Below are 22,393 nucleotides of genomic sequence, written 5' to 3'. Positions count from 1 at the left end.
TAATGCTGAAAACATTGAAAACCGTTTATTACATCCACATATATGTATACTAGTTACAAATACTTGAAAATTTCTTAAAAATACCTAATATATTACACTAATTAATCTCTATACACTATAATCACCTTATCTTCTAAAAATAAAATGCATTGCTCCCAAAATTAAGCTTTCAATTATTTAACAAAAAATTAATTTAAAAAATGTCACATGTTCATTAATTTCATTGAATTATGTACAAATCACAAAAATGCTATCACTCTTGTATGTCACCTTCTTGCGTTTGCACTGTTGATTTTACCATGCATGACCTTGCAACCGATTCGAATAATCTGAAAATTGAAACTGATTCATAATTTTATATTTATTAATTCTTAAAAATTACATATTCACTTCTTCTATTGTTAGCAATTTATTAATGCTTCAAGGCACAAATCACCCATTAAATAGATTGAAAAATAATAAAAAAATACGAGACAACATATGTTCTATATTTTGATTTTTAGGTTTTGTTTTGTTCTTTAATTGATTATAGTATTTTTTTATCCGTCTATTGAATGTTTTTTATATTTTTTTTTTCAGAATAATTATGTTCTCTTAATGCAGCTTTTGCTTTTTTAATATCTATGTTTCTAAATCACGATCTGATAGTTGGATAACTCTATCAGCAAAACTAAAAATCACTGATTTCTTTTGTGACACAGAATGACATGAATTCGAGTTGAGTATCTCGAGGACCAAGTTGGTTGTGTATACCATTCTGTTCTTATGTTATTGATCTTATTGTTAATTTTACATAATGTAACATCAAGAAAATTGATTTTGTTAAATCCCCATTGGGAATTTTTTGATAAGAATTGAATTTTTAGTAATATTTTAAAGTTCAATTTTCAGTACAGCAGTAATGCAGTCATCTACATAATGGAAAAAGAATGGAATATTTATGTTTTCTTAAGACAGTTTCTTCAAAATCTCCCATAACTAATTGAGCTATTACACTTGATATGGATACCATATAACACAAAGTTGAAGTATGTTATTGTGTTAGGTCCGGTGAGTCGGTTTGGTTTTTATATAAAAGTTATCAATTTATCTACCTTCAACATTTGGTAATATAACCTAAGAATAACAGATATATATTAATATATATTCAGACAAAAATTAATATGTATCTGAAAAGCTGGATACACTTCTTACACGTCTAGGCATTGACAAAATGACTACTTGCAACTTTTAATAGCAAAAAAGTTTGTAGAAGGTGATTAATTTGGATAGTATCATCTTCATCATATCCAGAAAGGGCAGAACTAAGTAGAGAGCGTTTCTAGGTGAAATTTGCTGTCGATCATTTTGATAAGACATGACATAGTGGTTTGTAAGGAATCTGTGCATATGGTTATTAACAGCAAACCCAGGTTGTGGTTAAGGTTATGTTCAACAATGTAATGCTTACATTGGAAATGTCAGTCAGAAACGGTCGATATTGCGTTTGAAAAACTTAATATTTGCGAAAAAGACGCTATGTATACATAATGTAAAAATTATTCTTACTTTTCAATCTCTGGGGCACAATGCACGAATTCATGTTGCCAAAACCTGTATGTTGGATTCTTGATAAGTTCTATGAAGGTAATCAACAGTCCCCAAGGATGTGGTCTATTTACAATTAACCTTTCCAGTAATACCCTTGTAATCTGTTCTTGAATGGCCTCTGTATTGGCCTCGGCAAATAGATAAAGCAATGTACATGAAAAATAGTGTGTGTGACTATTTGGATATCTTAACTGATTTGCAATAGCATTCAGAAAAAGGTATCGACCTTCTGTGTCAAGATCAACAGCCAAATTTTGGAAGATATCCATATGAGCACTATGTGCAATTGTCGACATATTGGGTGTATGGCTCTTGTTCCTGATATAAGCTATGGCTTGTGTGCCGACATAAAGTACTAAGGCATTCATTAGAGGAATGTTGTACCGGACGCCAGGCTCATTTGAAACCTAAAAATATAAACAGAGTTTTATGGAAAATTTTTCAGATGTTTAGCATATTATGTTTTAAATTAATCTACTGTTTACATAGGTCTGACACCTCAATATTTATAAAATAGATTAAATTATTAATGAGACGAAAAAATAATTCACATATATAAAGACGAGAAATGATAAAAAAGACCTGAATAACTTTGGGTAGAATGTATATAAATGTACATAAATTGAATTGAAGGTTGTTTAGTTTTGTATGTAAAAACTATAAATTCCTAGATTTCAAATTTCAATATTCAAATTGACGCTTAATTGATTGAAATATTGGTTAAAAATTTTTTTATAAAGACTGAAGTTAAATCGAAACGTCAAAATTTATCTTTCTTTTAAAAATTATAAAAAAAAACTTATTTTGAAACAGAAAAGACCTAAAATCAAGAAAATCTAGAAACAAACAAATCAAAAGGTCTAAGAAATTAAGGATTTAAATAAAATTTATAGCTCTATTTTGTAAATTCCAATAAAACTAAAAATAATTTAATTGACTACTGCTATATATTTGAGATGTAAGGACTGAGGAAAAATTAATTTTTCTTATTAGAACAAATTTCTATTTTGATTTTATTCTTATTTTGATGTTCATAATGTAGGTGATCTATTGATTAATATAAATACAAATTGTGAATATTAAGCAAAATGCAAATATTTCTATGTATTGTGAATATCCAAATTTACCTGCAAGTTGCTCCTCAATTCTGATAAAAAAGTAACTGGAGCCCTAGCTTTTAAATATGAATCGAGATCTTTTCTAAACTGTGCTGGAGTTATCATCAACGATAAATTTGTTAGTATTCTGGGTCCATATGATATTTCCTGGAGCATGTCAACTTTCAAGTTAGGTGTAAACGGATCGGGCAGTCTCATATTTCTCGGAAACGCTGAAAGAATCAAATTTCTCATTTGAATACAGTTGGGCGGAATGACGTCACAGAAACCATAGTGATAATCGCATAAAAACTCTGGAAAATCATGTAAAAGGACGAGCAGTACCCGAAGAGTACCTTTGTACAACATGGTAACCGGTTTTGCTAACTCAGCATTTCTTAAAAATGGAGCTAAGTATTTGAATAAATCCGCCAACAGTTGAGCATACATTGGCCAACACCTGAAAAAAAAGAAGCTTTTTTGTATCAACATCAACGTATATCAACTATACTAAGCACAACTGATAGATTACCAAGTAGTTGAATCCAATAGAAGCCATTTTTGGTTCCAATTGGTCGCCTTACATAGTTGTTGGGTTCAGTATAGATATTGATTACAAAACTTAAATAGCTGAATAATATTGATATTGTAACTGGCACACAGCCGCACGCCAACTGAAGGCATCGCTGGTAACTTAATATAGTGAAAGCTATAGTATGAGGAGTATTCAGCCGCACGCCATCTGATAGCGCCAGCTATAGCTTAACGTAGCAGTTGAAGTGAGGTTCATTTTGTAACTAACAACCCACTTGTTTAGTAATATATTATATGATCATTGCATAACCTCACGGAGAGTAATATAATAATACTTTGAAACTTACTTTTGTTGTGGACTACTGGCGAGCATTCTTCCCATAAATACTCTATGAGAAACTAATTCTAACCAAGCATAACAGAAGCCGGCAGCTTTAGTTGGTCTTAATATGTGTAAAGTGTGGCAGTATGCATTCAATATGTGGAAATTGATAGCTTCTAAGACAGGTTCAGGGGCATTTAACTCTAAAAATAACATGGTGAATATCCTTTGATAAGGCAACTGTTGAAATTCTGTTCCGCGTGTGTCGTGATCCTGTAGTAGACATCCCGCTACAATACCTAAAACCTAAACATGATGCATTATAGAATTTGTTCAATCTAAAATTTTGTCAAAATAAAAGAAAACAAAGGACTTGCTGAAGGACAAACTTTCTCAATCAATATTTCAACAATACAAAAACTCAATCTAAATCTGTCAACTTCAACCTTGACATTGAGTGGAAAACAGAGATTTCTTGGACTCACCCTAAATAGTAAACTCCTCTAGAGCAAGCATGAAAAAGATACAGCCATGGCTATGAGAATATGAGCAACGACTGTACTAGAAGTTATTTAAATGTAATTTAAATATATATAGGAACATTCTGAGACCTCAGAAACAGATAAAAATGTGCAAATGAATCTGATAAATAAGCGCCAAATTTATGCTTTTTGATGAAGTGTTGCATAAAATTGAAAGATCGTCTTAATTTCATTCCTATAATTGTTTCTGAAAATGAAAGTTCGCTATAATCATGAGACAAAATTTCTAAATGAAAAATTCGCTTCACCTATATAAGGCAAAATTCATAAAGGTCATTGTTAGGACATGGTGAAATCAGAGATAGAGAAGGAGAACAACTGTATTCTCAGAAAGTTATAAGGAGGTACTAGTACGTTTGCACAACATTTATTTGCGAGTTTTTGTCGCTAAAAAGTTTTCCACTAGACATATTTGTATTACCAGATTTTGCACAATGCAGTCTCTAGCTCTTCTCTAAAAATAAATATATTCTAAAGGGAAATATTTTTATACATTTCCTGATATTGACAAATCCACGACAGAGCAGACTAAAGTCATTCCCGCAGTAGTATTCCAGAAATGTTTCACAAATCTTCAGAGTGCAGTACTTTCACGTTTTTAATAATTTATATTTTTTATTACTCCTCTTAACTATGTAGAAGTGGTTTTTTGAAAGTCACAGAAATAAATTTAATTTTCGTTAGATTTAAAAAATAAGACAAAATATAAGAAAAGAATATAAGGTTTCAAAATAAAATTACACTTACTTTATTCAAAAGATGTATTTTCGTCGTCGTATTGTTGGCATCGCCTGAATGTTTAACTAATAATGCCACCAATCTAACAAAGGCGTCTAAGGTATGATAGCATTTCGGTTTTAGTAATGTTACGTTCGTCGTGGTTTTTTCTGCAAGAATTCTGTACACAGTTTCTACACACAATTGCGTAGAAAGTCGAAAAAACCTTGTAATCAAATCGTCGGTTTTTAATATACCATAAACGTTCATCTGGTGCACAAACATACTAAAAGCTTTTGTGGAATCGCGGCCTTGGTTTTGTGTGTGATATATGGTAATCCAATCGCGGAGAAGTTGGTCTGTTTTTTCCACAAGTCCTGGAGGATCTTCATAATTAGGCGCTCTCACCTATTAAAAAAAGTATCAATAAAATTAAATAAGTTTAAAAAAAACATCTTATTTAAATGTATTAAGGCTAGAGTTCAGTACTATAAAAATAGGCTGTATTGTACGTTTTAGTCCAAATCGCTTCTCAGTTAATAATCATACATTAGAGATATCACAATGAAATAAAATGTAACAAACTTTCCAATTCAATATTACATTATGCTAACAAAAAACGCACATGTAAATTTGACAATTTAAAACTTGAGTATTCAGATATAGGTAAATTGAAATCAATCCAATCATAATTGATCAATGGTCAAAATTCTGGACTGAATTAATGTATATGTTGATCGAAATGGAAGGGGTTTTTATTGGTTGACTTATAAAGCATTTGACTCTACTTACATAAATAACTATAAATAACAGGTAAAGATGTACCTGAACATGAAGTTGAATAAAAAAACTAATACTAAATAAACAATAATGATAAGTTTTTAGTCCTTTGATATGAATATCGCAAATAATAGCGAAATTAAACTTAATCTTTTATGTCATCTCATAATATTTAAAAAGTTATGATAGGGATACGTATGCCATTTTATGAAATTTTCAACTCTTTACAACTCGACTGTCAAAATATTTTGATTAAATTCATCATAGTCAAAAACTCTACGCGCAAATTACTGTAAAAATAGTATGAATGGTTTTCGAAATATAGATCTAGTCGCGGGTACTTGTGTACCTACATAAATAAAAGTACATTTGACATTTCTAGATATTCAAAAATATATTTTCCTACAATATCGATAACTTCTTACCAGACAAATAAATGTAAATTGAATTTTGATATTCAAAATTCTAATTGTAAAAGAACCCTCAGTCTCTCATTTGATTTTTATGATATCCCCCACTGTAAGCTACATTTGCTTATATAAAATGACAGGTCTTGCAATATTGGTTGCCTATTCCCGAAAATATATATTGTGAGAACTGAACTTTAGCCTTAAAAATGACATTTTGGGTGTAATCAATTGGTACAATAGTTGAAAAACCATAATATGAACATGTAAGTACAGAAATTTAAAATAAAGGTTATTAAAGAGAAACTATTACTTTTGAATAATTGAATGAAAGATTTGCTGTTGAGTCAGGTTAAAATTTATTGCCTTGGATACTAACGTACAATCTCTTTAAAATTTGATTGAATGTGTGAGAAAATAGTTCAAGATTTAATGAACATAGTAATGCAATAAAGTCTGGACGTTTGATGTATAAAGTAAGTTTGGGAGTAGTGGGATAAATTTAAATGACCTATATCTTGAGGTCAATTTTTTCTAAAAATTCATATTAAAATAATATGTCAAAAATTTCAACTTCATTAAATTGTCCAGTATATCCATGACAATGAATTTTAACAGGTATCAAATTCTTAATTTCGTTATATAGGACTACAAATAATTTACAACTTTTTTTAAGAAAAATTTATCACTAAACATAGAATTGAAAGCCACATTCACAAAACATTGAGTTTAATTAAAAATACTGTTATAGAATTACAATAATGCAAAATTTTTTGTTATTGTTTGTTATTTGCACTACATGTGTATGAATATAATTGTTATAATTGCAAATTTCTTTGTTTACTAGATAATTTATAGACCAAATCCACATTCATGTATACATGCAGCAAGTTTATGTATATTATTATAAAAATTCTAGCTAGATTAGTGTGTTATGAAAATGTAGATTATCACGATTATTTACTGATTACATTGATACTGAGTTAATAATAATTCCAAATAGTCTTCTATTGTCTTCTACTTGGTGATTAACTATATTATTGATATAAAGTAATGCAACAAAATAATGTTAGATATTTTAACCAGTCCACTTATACAACTTACCTGTAAAATTCCATTATGAATGTGAACTGTCGGACCAATTGCTGCCCTATCTCCAAAAAAAGAGCTTGGTTCATTCTGTCGCAAAATATCCATAATGTTTCCTAATCCTTCTGGTGGTTGTCTTGTGTGCGTTTGAATTTTTGAAAGCATTTCAATAGTATTACAGAAATCATTGTCCGTAACAAACTGCCCTGACCTACAAAAATGTATTATAAAAAAAATCGAAAAGCTATATACCTGTCAAAAATAAATAAACGTTTTCAAAAAGGAAGGATTACTCTTTTGAGAATGTACTAAAAATGTTCAACAAACGTTATCCATTCAATATCTACTTAAACTAGAATCAGCTACAGGCCACTTTATTTGTTTCACAGTTTTTTCCAAATTGGTAATAGATTATCTTTAAATCGGACAAAGGCCTCAAATTAGGATTAAATTGGATTAGAGACAACATCCTCAAGATGAGATTAACAGTGTTCCATATAACAGTTATAGGATACCAGTCAAGACAACTATCTCAAAACTAAATTAGAAAAAAAATTTCACTAAAAACAGTTACAAACTATATATTGCGTGTTCAAAATTCGAAGATTCTTCAACAAATACACATAAAACAAGGTATTCCACAAAAGTTATAGAAGTTGATTAAAATTTATGAACTCTTCCAACAATCCCGTTTTTGAATATTTTGAATTGACTCTTCCTTAATTGGTCAGAAAGAGCAGTGCAGGAAGTTCTTTAATTCTGAGGTGGTGGTTGGTAAGGCATTCGTTTCAAACGTCGTATAGAATTGATAGTGCTTAACAATAAACATAGCTGCGTGAATTCAATTACAATAAGTGATTAAAAATGTTTTAAATCTGGTTTATTGATCTACAAATGAAGTCTTCTCAAGCAATATTTGACACCCTTATGCAGTTACAAGTTGGAAGAGGTTCTCATACTGGCTTTCTTTGTCTCAGGTTGGCTTCTCTGAGTCTATTTCTAACAATCTGCTCTATTATTTCAATATTACGACTGGTGTGGTTTAAAAATCTGGCTGTCGAACATAGGACTAAAAACATGTCTGATCAATGCTTTGATTGAGTTTTTGATCGTGGAAAACATAATTTTTATGAGAAACCAAATTTTCTAACCTAATTTTCTTTATAACTTATTGTTGAAGAGGTGATTATCTTAAAAGTGGTATGTAGAATGTCTTCAATTTTTGCAAATTTATTTAAATAAAGCTACATCTTCAAAATAAGCGTAATTCGATTTTTATGTGTTCGAAATTAATGAAATTATTAGAGTTAAAAAATATTACAAGCTATGTATTTAAAAAAAATTGTCCTACCTATCATCTATAAGGTAAAGTTGTACCAACTGCATGGCAAAATTAACTCCCATGTAGTTAAGACCATTTTCCATACATTGTGCTAGTGCTAGATCGTATTGTGGAATATTTACTAAGCCACTTTTAATAAGTGTATCCACCGCGTCGATATTGTAACGTTGTTGTTCATTTTGACATTCTGTCAAATATCTTGTAACTAGTTTATTGGTCCATTGTTGGCCGTAGACTCTCGGATCTTGCATTGTCTTAAGAATTCTCACTATTAACTCTTTGAATCGAAGACTCACTGGATCAGTTTCATTTAGTGTAGAGGTTTGAAGATCTTGAAGACTTTCAACACACTAAAAGATAAATACTTGTTATAAAGGCATTGTTGGCTACTGAGTCACACAACAGCAAACAAAAGTTAGCTACAAGTCTGGAGCTTACAAGTTTGAAGAAACTAAAACATTTTAATAAGAATAATTCATAGAAATAATACAACAATAGATATTTAGTACAAGATTCAAGGAAATAAATCATTTGACACCAAAAGACATCAAAATGAGAATATATAAAACGAAAGTGAGACTCGAGTTTTTCTATTAATTGCATGATCATTACATGGCATGAAAAAGGTGTTGATATTAAACAAGAGCAAGATCAATATTTATTTTTGTAAGAGGTAGTAATAGGTATACATTAATTTAAATATGATTATGTTTTCATAAAGAGGAAGAATCGCGAATTGATCTTGTTGATTGAATAAGAGAACTTTCCTTGCTTTTAACAAAATGTACTTGTATAATTATACTTGTACTATAGGAAAAGTATTTTTACCTTTTGTACAATGGCTTGTGGCGGGGATAAATCTCTATTTCTCAAAATATGCATTAAGCAATCTCTGATCATTAGCACATTTGAATTAATTAAACCATACTGCGTTTGTCCACCTGTAAGTTGTACAAATTGTTCAACTTCTACAGTTAATTTTTCATATAACAAAGTGATGTCATCAGAAGATAATGCAGTTTGAGGAATCGAAAATGGCGTAGAAGAGTGTGATTGTACTTCAATAGGCGTTTGTTTTTGGATAAGCATCGTCGCATCACGTTCGTTAGGTAAAAAACCTGGTATGTTTCGTGCGAATTCTTCGTATACAGCCATCTGGCTGGGGGAGATACCACCGACTTTGAGTCGTATTTGTTCTGGCATACGCTCGGCTTGGTAGGTAAGTGCTATAGCGTCGCAATAGCGTCTATAAAAAAATTAAAACTGTAAAACTATCAAAAAACAGCATATAGCAGTTCGATTTTATGGCATGTGCATTGTAATTGTTCAAAATAAAAGCCAAAATATTTCGATCAAAAATAAATTATTTATTAAAATCATAAATTTATAAATATATATGAACAAAATCTGTTTACAGTTCAGGATAGAAGTGGAGGGAAACTTATCTCTACCTTTTCTTGACGTCATGATCGCAAACCTTCCTCCACACGGTTTCTCTGACATAATCTATCACAAACCCACTCATACCAACCATTTTCTTAACGCTCAGTCCCATCATCATCCAGCCCAACTTAACTAGGTCATTGATACATTCATATCATGATCCATATCGTTGACTAACAAATTCAGTCGACCATCTAAAATCAATTTTTTGAAATAAAGATTGATTCAGAATGGGTACAACAAATCCCAAATCTCTAGGAGGATCCAAAAAATTTCATCTCCAACTCCTTCACCGGCTCAGAAAATCAATTAAAATATCCCTTCCTTGTATTAAATGTGTGACAGACAGAATTTGTAAAATCTTTAAACCCCACGGTAGCCGCACAATCTTCAAACCACATCCCACCTAATCAGATCAGTCAAAAATAGAATTTCCAATGAACGTCATAGAGAGGCCAGATAAATCGACGTATTTCTTCAGGACAAAGAAATACTAGTTTTTTGTTACTAATTCTGTTATTTGTCCTACACTTGCTCAACAACACGTCCATACCGAATACTAAATCGATTTCAATAACACCAAAACTATCGCCCAACTTCGATCCTTCTTTCTGATGTCACTTCGAACTGCGAACGCCAAAACCCTATATTTAAAAGGTTCAGACGGCTAGCTAACCAGTTGACTCAAAATTATCAGTGTTGTGTTAATGTACACGGTGTTTTAGATGGAAAGCACAAAATTTATTTAATTTCTATTTTGATCACTTTTATATTTTTCAGCTTTCATTTTCTCTGTAAAATTTCAATGAGATTGACGCCCTGGATTCAACCATCCCCATTATTCACAAAAATGAGAATACAAAAAAATCACATGTTATTTACTCCATACATGGTCAAGTTGTCCAGAAAATAACTTTATAAAAAAGGGGATAATCTTCATAAACCAGAATAAATTATCTGTTAATAATAAACAAGATTTGAAAAAAAATTAAGTAGAATTTATTATAATTTGATTAATTAATTTTTTAACTATATCTCTTATATTTCTAAAGTATATAGACAGATAACTAATGTTTCTCTTCTTTGACACCTTATGTGACATTACTTTATGACATCAAACAAAATAATTTTAACATAAATTCTAATTCATGTTTTGTCCAGTTTTGACCATAGTTTTAAGAAATTTTAGTTATAATGCTCGTAGTGACGAGCTAAACGTTAAAAAAAAATTCAAATGAACTTAAGAACTCGAGAAGTTTCAATGAAAAATTAATCAAAATAGATTGAAGAAAACAAATAAATGAAGTTTTCAACTAACCATCCATTTGAAAGTTGTAAGTTTAAGTCATTACAAATGACATTGAATTTTGACGTTTCTACAAACAGGTGTTTTTTGTAGATATTTGCAGGCTTATTGATTTCCTATGCCAGTCAACTGAAATTTTGTCTTTGTTTCTAATAAATTTCGAGACAAGGTAACCATTTGTTTGGCATTCTCTCTTTTTATAATAAATTGTTTACAAGGATCGAAACTATTGTATTAAAATGTCAATTTCATTATAGATTTTTTGTTAATTTATATATATATATATATATATATATATATATATATATATATATGTTGATTTTTCTTACCATATGTACACGAACTTTCCCAACAACAAATTATATCAATAAATATGATATTATTATAAGTCATAGAGGATGTTTAATTATCTATCAAACAGACCTAAAAATATAATACCCTGACAGATATTTACTTGTATGTATATGTATTAATAAAAAACTGATTAAAATAACCTCAGTATATCTTTTATATTAAAAAAAAACAAATTTTTATAAAAATCAAGGTATTCATAAATATTTTTGATCAGAAATATTCCAATTTCCAAAATTCAAATGAAATCAACAAATTATAACAAACTCATATTTATGGTCGTTTTGAAAGTTGTTTTTGAATCGTATGAAGTTGATCTTTTTTTTGTTTATTTTATCTTTCAATAAAGAATGAAAAATTATAAAAGAAACAAATTTTAAGTCAGAAGAGACCTAAAATCAAGGATATTTGAGAAGCATCAGTATATCAAAAGGTCTGAGAAATTCAAGAAATTTATATATAACATGTTATTTACTGAAACAGGCCAAAAATCAATAATTTTTATTTAAATAAATGTGTATTAAAAGGTTTAACAAATTAAATTATTTTAAATTATTGTAAGATATTTTCTTTAAGAATTGGGTAGAATATATTGTTGTAACAGTTGTACTTGTTGGGCTGTGTGTGATACTGTTAAGTGTATAAAAGTATGCAAATGGTTCACATTCTTCAAGAAAGAATAGACATAATTTCAATTTATGTAGATATTGAAATGCGCGCCAAACCCCAAAGTACTAATTATAAGAAGCTCGAAATGGGGTTTTTAAACAACTTGCTACAGAACGTGCTACCCTCTTTGTGCTCAGTAACAGAACAGACGAGAATGTCACACAAGATTATAAGAAAAGAAAAATTATGAAATTCATTCATAAAAAATGTAGATTCTTCAATATGTTGAGTATGATTATGATAAAAGTTTTGTATCTCTTTCAGTCAATACGGCCCCTAACATTTTGTATCTCTTTCAGAGATAAATGTTCGTTTTTATTGGTTGACAATGTTAATAGACAAAGCTCTCACAATCGACGTGAAGAAAACCTACATATTTTTCGGAAAGGACATATATGAGAAATTAATGTTTGTGCTAGTATTCTTGGAAACGTCATTATTGAAGAAGCTTGACTTGTAATCTGTACCTTGATATGATTAAAGAGACTATCGATCCTCTCAAAACTAATGAGCTAGAAACTCAAACTGAAGAAGAAGGTAATGTACTTTAGCAGGAGAAATTGTTACATTTTTATGAGAACGGGGCTTCACCTCATTATTTTCTTTCCGTCCAACAGTGGTTAAACAAGAGATTTTCATTTAGATGGATTAGATTTCTTTCTTCGGGGGTCTCTTAAATCCGCCAATTCCCGGTGTGAAGTTCGAAAACAGACTTTATTGCTGTTTAAAGCAAAATGGACATTTTGAACTAGTTTACTACCACCACACCAACATTCAAAATTAAAATATGTGATGGCAACAGAACTTGTGCCTGTTTATCTTCAGGATCTGAAGATGATAACTTGGTTATCAAAACGCGCATCAGATAGTGTAATTGTGAGTGTTGGTGTAGTGGTAGCAACCAGAGTGTTTAGTATGAATATCACATTGTTCCACAAGTTCCAACTTAGTAAAAGTTATATTTGCTGATATTAACTGTGGCATCAAATCAAACTGCATCAATTGCAAAACTACAAAATGCTACAGACCCATTCCTAAAAGTAGGACCCAAGTAAAAGTTATAATTAATTTTATTTATAACATTAAGCTCACCTTCCATCTTGTCGAGCCATTTTCCTAAGTTCATACTCACTCACGAGTCTTTTGTCGATTTCGGGAATAGCTTTTTCGACAGCTGTTTTCTGTACATAAGCGCAGGCCAGTTCCATATTGTCTCCTGCTATCACATTGGCAGCTTGATCAATCATTTCTTTTTGTTGAACTGAAGGTGATACCATATTAGTTACAAGCGCCTGCTTTAAATGGCTATTAATCGCTGTAAGTAGTTGTTCTCGGCATGTGATCATCGCCATGCCTGCGGTGAGATTACGAACCATATAATGTGCAGCTAGCCGCATTCGATTTTCGTCTGGATCGAGAGCGAAGTCTTTTCTAATAATTTGTTCACAAGTTTGAAGAGCTATCTTTATAGATCTGTAGAAGAAAATTATAATGACTACAACGATATCTACTGTATATATAAATACAAATTTCACTCTATTTTATATTGGTGTAAAATTTCACATGTTTTTTCTTCTATACATATATAGTAATATTCTACATATCATATTATAAACTTTATAAACTTATATAAACTTACGATTTCTATTATGCTTCAATTTAATTAGCAGGCAAATTTTTATTAAAATATTAGATGATGAGACCAAGTATAGAAAGATTACAACTTAATAGTTAAAACTATAATAATTTTTTTGAATTCGTGCAATAGGATAGAACCCCACAACAGTGTCCTCCAAAGTGAACAATATAACTGGCTGTGTCCCCTAGACAAATGACATAAACAATGTTTTTTATCAATAACAAAGTTAAAACACAACGACGAATTTGTTATAGACCAAAATCCAATGTTATCAATAGTTTATTTCTCTCTTTAAATATGCGGGAGAAGCTATTTATGTTTTTAACACTGACATTATTGTTGTCTGTCATTGACACTTTTAGCGTAAACTATACTATTGTACATTATAACAAAAAGTTATTACAATATATAGTGATAATGTGGGTATTATGATCATTTTGAAGCAAATACAATTTGTTGCTGTTATATCCTTCATAACCTGAAAGTGGATCAAAAGTCCATCAGCGCAGGTGACAAATACATAGGAACCAAAAACAAATTAGTAAACAACTGAGTGGGTCTTTGAAGACAATCAAAATCCAACAAAAGTTGTTCATCTAAATTTAGCTCTCATATGACAACAGTGGCGTTAAAGCAATTATTAATAAATAAACATTTCGTTACATGAATGTTTTCTCCAGAAATCCAATGATTATAATTTTGGCTGAACAAAGTTATCACTCGTCTTTAATAATGTAAGCAGTTATTAGTTAAAATGATATTTTTGTCAATAATGATTTATTGATTACTTATAGCTTTGATGGAATTTACATTTTGAAAAAAAAAAACGTTATTATATGATTCTAGATAAAATTAGAATGAAGTCAAAATTAATTTATTAATACCTCACCTATCAACAACTGGTGCTATCCACTCTTGCACAGCCCTTTCAATAGAAGTCCGTACCAGGGTTTTAAGTTGAGGTTGAGTTTGAAACAACAAAATTGAAGGTGAAATAATGGTGTGTGTTTGAAACGCTTGCATTCCAGAGATCTGAATATCTGAATAACCAAAACGTGGTTCAGGTGGAGCTGTCAATGCAGATGTAGGAGTTGTACTATTATGTTGAGCGATGGGTGAACTAGTCTGTTGACTGGGTATTATATTAGCAAGTTCTTGGTCGGTTATATTTCCTCCTTGATTGATATTTGATTGCATCAATGTTTCCTTTTTTAGAGGTTGTGACAACTGATATTCAATCTTTCTTATTCGATCTGGATCTTTTAAGTAAATGGAGGGTTTCAACTGCGTCACATCTATATCTAAGTGTTTGCATAATACTTCTATTTCAAATTTTAACGTCAACTTAAGGTCTGCTTCAGAGTGTAATTCTGCTAAAACATTCATTAAAGCAATGGTCCAAGGATTTGGTGGCTTGAACACTTTACTTTTAGCACAAGATTCAAGTACTTTGGCAACAAATGGGACAACATACAAAAGTTCTTGTTGCCCTTTGTGATAAGCTTCTACTAAAAGCGATTTCATGTCTAGGTCGATTTGTAAAATAGGCTTATTTCTTGCCAAAGTTAACATTCCGAGCCAGTGTCCTAAATTTTTTAAAAGAGATCTATCTGAAAAATTAGCTATTGCTTTATCAGATCTCAGCAATACCCTAATGTTTCTAAATGTTTCTCTAGTAACTAATTTTAGAATTTCATTTATACCAAGAGTGTCCAAGAAATTAGAATACAATCCATGGAAATTGAATTCTATTGACGCTCTCTTCATTACTAGATACTGCGCTAGCCACGGGTAATATTCTTCTGAAACCTGCTCCTTTAATTCGTCGCATTTCTGTTTCAAATTCAATTGACTTAAATTATTGAAAATAAAGGCAGTTTTGTCTTGCAAGGGTTCAGGAGGGGCAGTGGCTTTTTCTTCTTTTTCCGTGGCTACTAAAAGAGTGTCTATATTTGTAGCATTAGCGATTGAAGGTCTTGAACCTAAGGTACTAGCTGGAGTAGTATTTACTTTAGTTTGCACAGTACTAACTGGGGTTGTAGTTTTGTACACTGTCGTTGTGGCATTAGGAGGTGCTAGCATTGCAGCCAAGCTCGGTGGTAGCACAGGGCCTTCAGGTTTGTGAGGTGGTTCTAAACTCTGTAGACCATATTCTACATATTCTTGAAGGTGTTGGGGAAAATCATTGAAATGAGGAATTGCTCTAACATGCTCACAGTATTTATGATATTCTTTTAACCGGCTCTTAAAACGATCCAAGGCTGCTATTCCAAAATAATACATCTTTGATCCTTCAGGTTTTTTTAATGCTTCTAAAACAAATCTCAAAGCCAATCCTAAAGCCACATAGGAAGCTACTATACCCCTTTCGATAATTCCTCCAAAAAGTTGAGCTGTAATATGTAATTCTTTATCAGGATATTGCGGGAAAAATTTATACTCTTCAAAAAGGCTTCGTAACATACAGTTGAAAACCTGAAACAAATAAAATATATTAATACACTGAAATCATATATGTGAAAGTATTTATTAGCTATTCTGAAAATATTCAAATATTTCTAATTTTTGTAGTGAAATTTTGTAGATGATAAGTTAATGAAGGTAGATTTAATTATATGTATTATGAAGAGCCCTTCATACTTTGCTAATATATAGAAAAATACATTAGTTCTAGAAAGAAATGACAAAATCACTAGGATGGTGGACTATACTTTTACTGAATTTAATGATGGCAATTAATCTTTCATTTTAAACTCATTAAACATGAATATCTATCTCTTATACCATGATTGCAGTATTAAAATTAAAAATATACCTGAATCATATTTTTCCGCTGGAGTAAAAATTAACGTATACTATGCTTTCTTTAAACAAATAGGGATAATATACTTAATTTTGATTATAATTAGCTTTATTTAATAAGAATATAGAGGATAAATAGGAAGAAATTACTTTTAGGTCAATCATATTCCATTCCTCAGAATTTTCACTTGAGTTAAGAAATAAATAAGACCGTAGTAAATAAAATAAAACAAACTGTTAATTGATATAGGTACGACATTTGGGAATAATGGGTCATGTTGATCATAAAAAGAACAGATTTACACAGATTCAATCAATTTTTGACTGATGTCAATGAGAGTAGGGAAAATTAAAAAGGGATTTCAAGTCGTGGTTTTCATTTGAAATTTTGTTTATAATTGAACTAAAAAGTTAGGAACGTTTCTATTTGCGTTTTACTTTAGTGGTTTTGAAAATTAGGCCATTTATAGCTGGTACACCTTCATTGTAAGGGAAAAAGACTTATATTTTTTCAGTTTTTTCTTGAGGTATGATATATGAGAACATGTAAAGTTCTTTTTGAATATTCCTATTGAATAAGAGCTTGTTTGTGGTTAAAGAATTTATTAACGACTTGAGTTGGGGGGTTTTTGATTTTAACTTTTAACATGAAACTATTTTGATAAAGACCAAAACTGCATTGAATTGTGAAAAATAATTTCTATAAAAAATCTTTTCCAAAAGGTAGCAAAAACTATAACTCACCTCTTTTTCTCTTTTGTTGTGTGAATCTTGAAACCTCTTGAGCATATTCAAAACTTCATCAATAGATAAGGTAGGATTCGGTGGATGATTGTAGATTCTCTGAAAATAATTGTTAGCTTCATCTTCAATCTCTTTAGACACATGTGGAGAAATTTCAGGAAACAAATTATATTCTGGTAACCGAGTTTTGTCTATGGTAGGATTTGGCCCCATTCTGCTCAAATTGTTAATTTGATTAACCCCCAAGACGAGAGATGAACTTGATCCAGCAGGGCCTTGATGTTGTATAGGCATAATCGGAAAGGGACTATTGGAAGGTCCAGCATTCAATATCCTCGAAGGAGATCCAGGTGATTGTACTAGAGGCCCTAAACCCCCTTGCAAGTTGAAGGCCGAGTTTGTGGGACCAGATATATTCATATTAGCCAATGTTGTATTAAGCCCTTGAATAGAATCTACACCAGATGGATTATAAAGTGGTGCAAAAACTGATGGATTTAATCCTCCGTCTAGTCCTCTGGAACGAAGTATTGTGGGTTGCTGTTGTCTTGATTTCAATATTATAGTGCATGTACTGACTATAGTTACTATTGCTTCTTGACACTCTGGACTTACGTTATTTATAGACCTAAGAAATAGTATTGATTAGAAAGTTCCATTTCTAAATAAAATATTGCAAATATTTAATTTCAATTTCATTTCATATACCCTACTTATAGGAATTTTTTTCAAATGTGTCAAGTTCATTTTAAGTTAATGTGACCAATTACAAAATTGGATATTATTAACTTTTTCAAATACACAACAATTTGTTTAAATTTCAACATTCCAAAGCTTCAATCTGTAACACAGTAATTGACAAAGCTTTGAACCAGAAAAAATAAGAATCAACAAGAGGCACCATAACTCAAAATTGAAAAGTGAAATAAAAATCAAACAGAATAAACACATCTGAGGCTAATACTAATAACATCATCTTTATCTAGCTTTTTAATAAGGCCTGCATTGTATTATGAGTATGTTGTAAGCTGGAAAATAGGTAAAGACAAAGTAAAAATAAATTAATAATTTAATTTAAGAAATATGTACAATATAAAAATTATAAGTATCATCAACCTTTTACCATTCAGAAAAGGTATTCTAGTTTTCAGCCAAGTACATTTTTGCTTTATTTTGATGAAGACTGAAGTTAAGTCGAAACGTCAATTCAATCTATATATATATATATATATATATATATATATATATATATATATATATATATATATATATATATCTAGTTAGTCCACTGAAATTGTCAAAATCGAAAAATTGAAGTATCGAGCCATCATCAAGTACCTGTATTTAAAAGGGTTAAGAGGTAAGCAGATTTACGAAGATATGCTTAATACCCTTGATGATCAATGTGTTTTGTATGCGACCGTGAAAAATTGGACTGCAAGCTTCAAAAGAGGTAAATTTTCCATTGAAGATGATGACTGATCGGGAAGGCCAGTTTCTGTGTCAGTCCCCGAAAATATCGATGCAATTCATGACATGATTTTATCAGACCGTCGAATTGGGCTAAAACGGATATTTGAAGCACTGAATATTTCGTATGAACGCATTCATCATATAGTTCACGTCAATTTGGACATGATAAAAATTGCTGCAAAATGGAATGGCGACACTTTGGTTCTCCAAGACCTAAGAAGTTTCTTGTCCAAAAATCTGCTGAAAAAGTTCTTGCTTAAGTTTTTTGGGATTGTCATGGAGTAATTATGATTGTTTTTTTTTTTGGATAAGGGTAGAACAATAACTGGAGGTTACTATTCGACATTATTGACCATTCAACGGGAAAAAACTCAAGAGAAAAGACATGTCGTGATTTAGGGTTTGAATTACTAGAATACCCCCCTTATTCACCAGATTTGGCTCCGTCCGACTATTATCTCTTTCCTCAACTGAAAAGTTTAAAAGGTCGTAAATTTTCTTCCAATGAGGAGGTAATAAAAGCTGTAGAGGTCTGGTTTGCAGAGCAAGAAGAAACATTTTTTTTGAAAGGTGTAGAGACGTTACAGGTTCTCTGTAATAAATGTATCCAATTAAGAGGAGAATATGTTGAGAATTAAAATATTTTGACATTGAAACTTTGTATGGTTTTATAGTAGGCTAAGAATGTTTCAATATATCCTCGTATATATATATATATATATATATATATATATATATATATATATATATATATACATATATATATATATATATATATATATATATATATATATATATATATATATATATATATATATATATATATATATGTGTGTGTGTGTGTGTGTGTGTGAATGAAGAAATATATCAATAATTTGTAAATCAACAAGCTAAAGAAAAATATATTTACCTTTGAAGACATACTACCATAGTCATCAATGTTTCTGTTGGAAGAGGGACAGCTTTGGCTATAGACTCATCAACTTTTCCTATTTGTGGTACACGCCTATGTAAAAATTTTATGCAAGCCATTACAAAATTTTCACCGTGTTCATTGATTTTATCCGAAAGCCATTTTTCTAATTTCAAGTACTCTCTCCTTGAGGCAAGGCAAGCTAAATCAATGATAAATGGGTACGATTGTGCTGATTGTGCATTCAAAAGCATGGATAGAGCTTTAAGATCTTGAGCTACATCTAGTATTCTCGATAGTCTAGTTTGATCACATTCTCCCCTAACATACCACTCTGCCATAGCATGCATTATAATAGGTTTTATATTGATATTTTGAGTATGCCATGCATGATGTAAAATTATGGCAGAATTTGGATGATTGCCTAAAAAAATAGGTATTAAATTGGTGAGAAGTTCTTGCCGCAACAAAGTAACTGGAGCCGATATTTGTAATAGAGCCAAAACTAGGACATCTGGGCAACTGTGAACAGGAATCTTGAATAAGTCTTGTACATGGTTGTAGAGTCCACATTCAGAAAGACTTAATAAAAGTTCTACCAGATTTAAAGATCTCCAATTTGCTAATTCTTTGCTATCTTGTTCAGGAGGGGTTTTAAGCACATCAACTGCCACAGGAGCATAAGTATAGTCAGCAAAACAAAACACATCTGAGTGCTTTAGAATATTTTGAATCAAACTAAACTGTCCTTCAACATTTTGCCATCTTTTATAAAACTGATCAACAGGGAAAGTATCAGGGTGAAAACCAAATGTTTGTAGACCTTGTCTAAGTCCATTTATTAACAAACACAGACCCTGTCTATCTTTAATTATAAATTCAGGGTGATCTAGTTCAGAAAAAATACTATTCCACTGAAAATTTGGTACAATTTCTTTAAGTGCTTGAATGAATATATCAATATTCCACGAGGTTCTATTATCAGTCCCTTTATTAAAAGATCCTGGAGTTTGAATTGTAAGAGAATCTTCAAGGCCACTGTGGGTTCGGCACATTACAGCAAGAACACGTGATACTATCGAAGGAGGGATATCTCGACCTCCTAACTTCATGAGATTATTTCTACATTCTTCCAAGGTTGATGTAAAATTATAGCCTATTTCAGTCACAACATCTGCCAATGAAGTTTCAAGCATACCCCCGGATAAACCGGGGCCTTCAGAAGACATTTCTGGGGATAATTCACTCTGTTCGGGATAAACTAATGGTGCAAGGACAACAGGTACTAGGTCCTTGGGAAAATCTCTTTGTAAAGTTTTCAGAAATGTTGTATGGATATCGTTAGTTAGCCCTACTTCCTTAGGGTTTTTTAGAACAACTGAGATAATTAAATGAAGAACTTCTGGAGTAGTTTCGTGAAGTCCACCCTCGTGTTGGCTGCTGCTCCCTTCTGTATCAATGTAAGACTGTACCAAAGAAGGTATTGTTGTTTTTAAATGGATTTGTGCTAAATTTCTAGCTTCAGGAACAGACGAATGTCGAATTGCAATAGCAAAAACTACTTCCTGTACAGCTGAGAGGCGAAGGCACTTGCTCAACTGATGGAAGAACTGCGGCCCAAGTTTTATAGTCTAAAACAATATTTTTTAAAATAATTTGTTATTTAATTAAGAGAAAAATATTTACCTTGTGGTTTACTAATGAATTATCAGTAATATAACAAAGGGCAGTGAACAATGATGGTTTGTTCAACAAACTAGAGCACTGTTCTAATAATGCTTGATTTTGGAGGGATGGAGTTGATATTTTAGTTGTAGATTCAGAAAAGTCCACTGATGAAAACAGACATTGGAGCAAGTGACGGTCCGCCTCCAGACCATGCAAAGAAACAAGCTGTCAAAAAATACACTGATTAATTATAATTTTGTCAAAGAAATTCAAAGCTTTATACATTTTTTGAGGGCTTTTTTTATTTTAATTACATTTTTAAAGAATTTTAAACAAAAAACAACAGTCAAAACACCTTTGTTCATTATTTCACCACTCTGTCGATAAAAAAGTTACCTATTCCAAAATACCAGAAAAACATGGCGGATAATCTAATTTGTCATATTTTAATAATTTACTAAGCACGTTTGCAAAATTTGAAGAAAAAAATAATTTACTTACTTTGTTTAAATCTCCAAGAACTTGCTTATAGTTTTTTTTAGTTAATGTAGCAATCAAATAACTTATTTGTGACAAAGTGAAAGACAACGAGTCTAGGTTCATAGTTCCATGAACACGGCTTCGAAAGCTTCAAATACGCTTGAAGCTTTCTTATGTGTATGCTGGGTTTCTATCCAAAAAGTCTTATTTCTTTTAAAAAAATAACTAGTTTTTTTATGGTCCAAGACCATCATCGAGTCTTTAATAAACTTTTCTCCACTTCAATTTATCACACTCATTGTAGTTATAGAACTCACGCAACACACAACACATACAAAATAAAAGTTATGAGAAATGCGCACAATAAATGTCAGAATGGTGACAACTTGACATACCGACAACCCAAATGTTTTTCTTCGTTCTGAAGTTGAATCATCATCCTGATTATTACAACTTTACAGCCAATATAAAATAGGCTTTTTCGA

The 22,393-nt window shown here is 31.0% G+C and overlaps 1 protein-coding gene across 1 annotated transcript; it reads right to left on the bottom strand.

Annotated features, from left to right (window-relative positions):
• On the bottom strand, positions 1–22,288 carry LOC130449719 (CCR4-NOT transcription complex subunit 1). The gene is made up of 14 exons (XM_056787691.1): positions 21,930–22,288; positions 21,447–21,653; positions 19,758–21,391; positions 17,375–18,002; positions 14,718–16,303; positions 13,282–13,662; positions 9,249–9,666; positions 8,430–8,770; positions 7,094–7,289; positions 4,833–5,210; positions 3,569–3,849; positions 2,718–3,147; positions 1,549–1,997; positions 1–329 (listed from the first exon to the last, which is right to left on the bottom strand). Exons 1-14 carry the CDS (start codon positions 22,029–22,031, stop codon positions 254–256), a joined length of 7,107 nt encoding a protein of 2,368 aa, XP_056643669.1. The 5' UTR covers positions 22,032–22,288; the 3' UTR covers positions 1–253.
• Positions 22,289–22,393: the final 105 nt, after the last annotated feature.

Source organism: Diorhabda sublineata, chromosome 10, assembly GCF_026230105.1.
Source record: "Diorhabda sublineata isolate icDioSubl1.1 chromosome 10, icDioSubl1.1, whole genome shotgun sequence".
Taxonomy (NCBI): Eukaryota; Metazoa; Arthropoda; class Insecta; order Coleoptera; family Chrysomelidae; genus Diorhabda; species Diorhabda sublineata.
The sequence above is the reverse complement of the archived record's forward strand: the minus strand, read 5'-3'. Positions and strand labels throughout refer to the sequence as shown.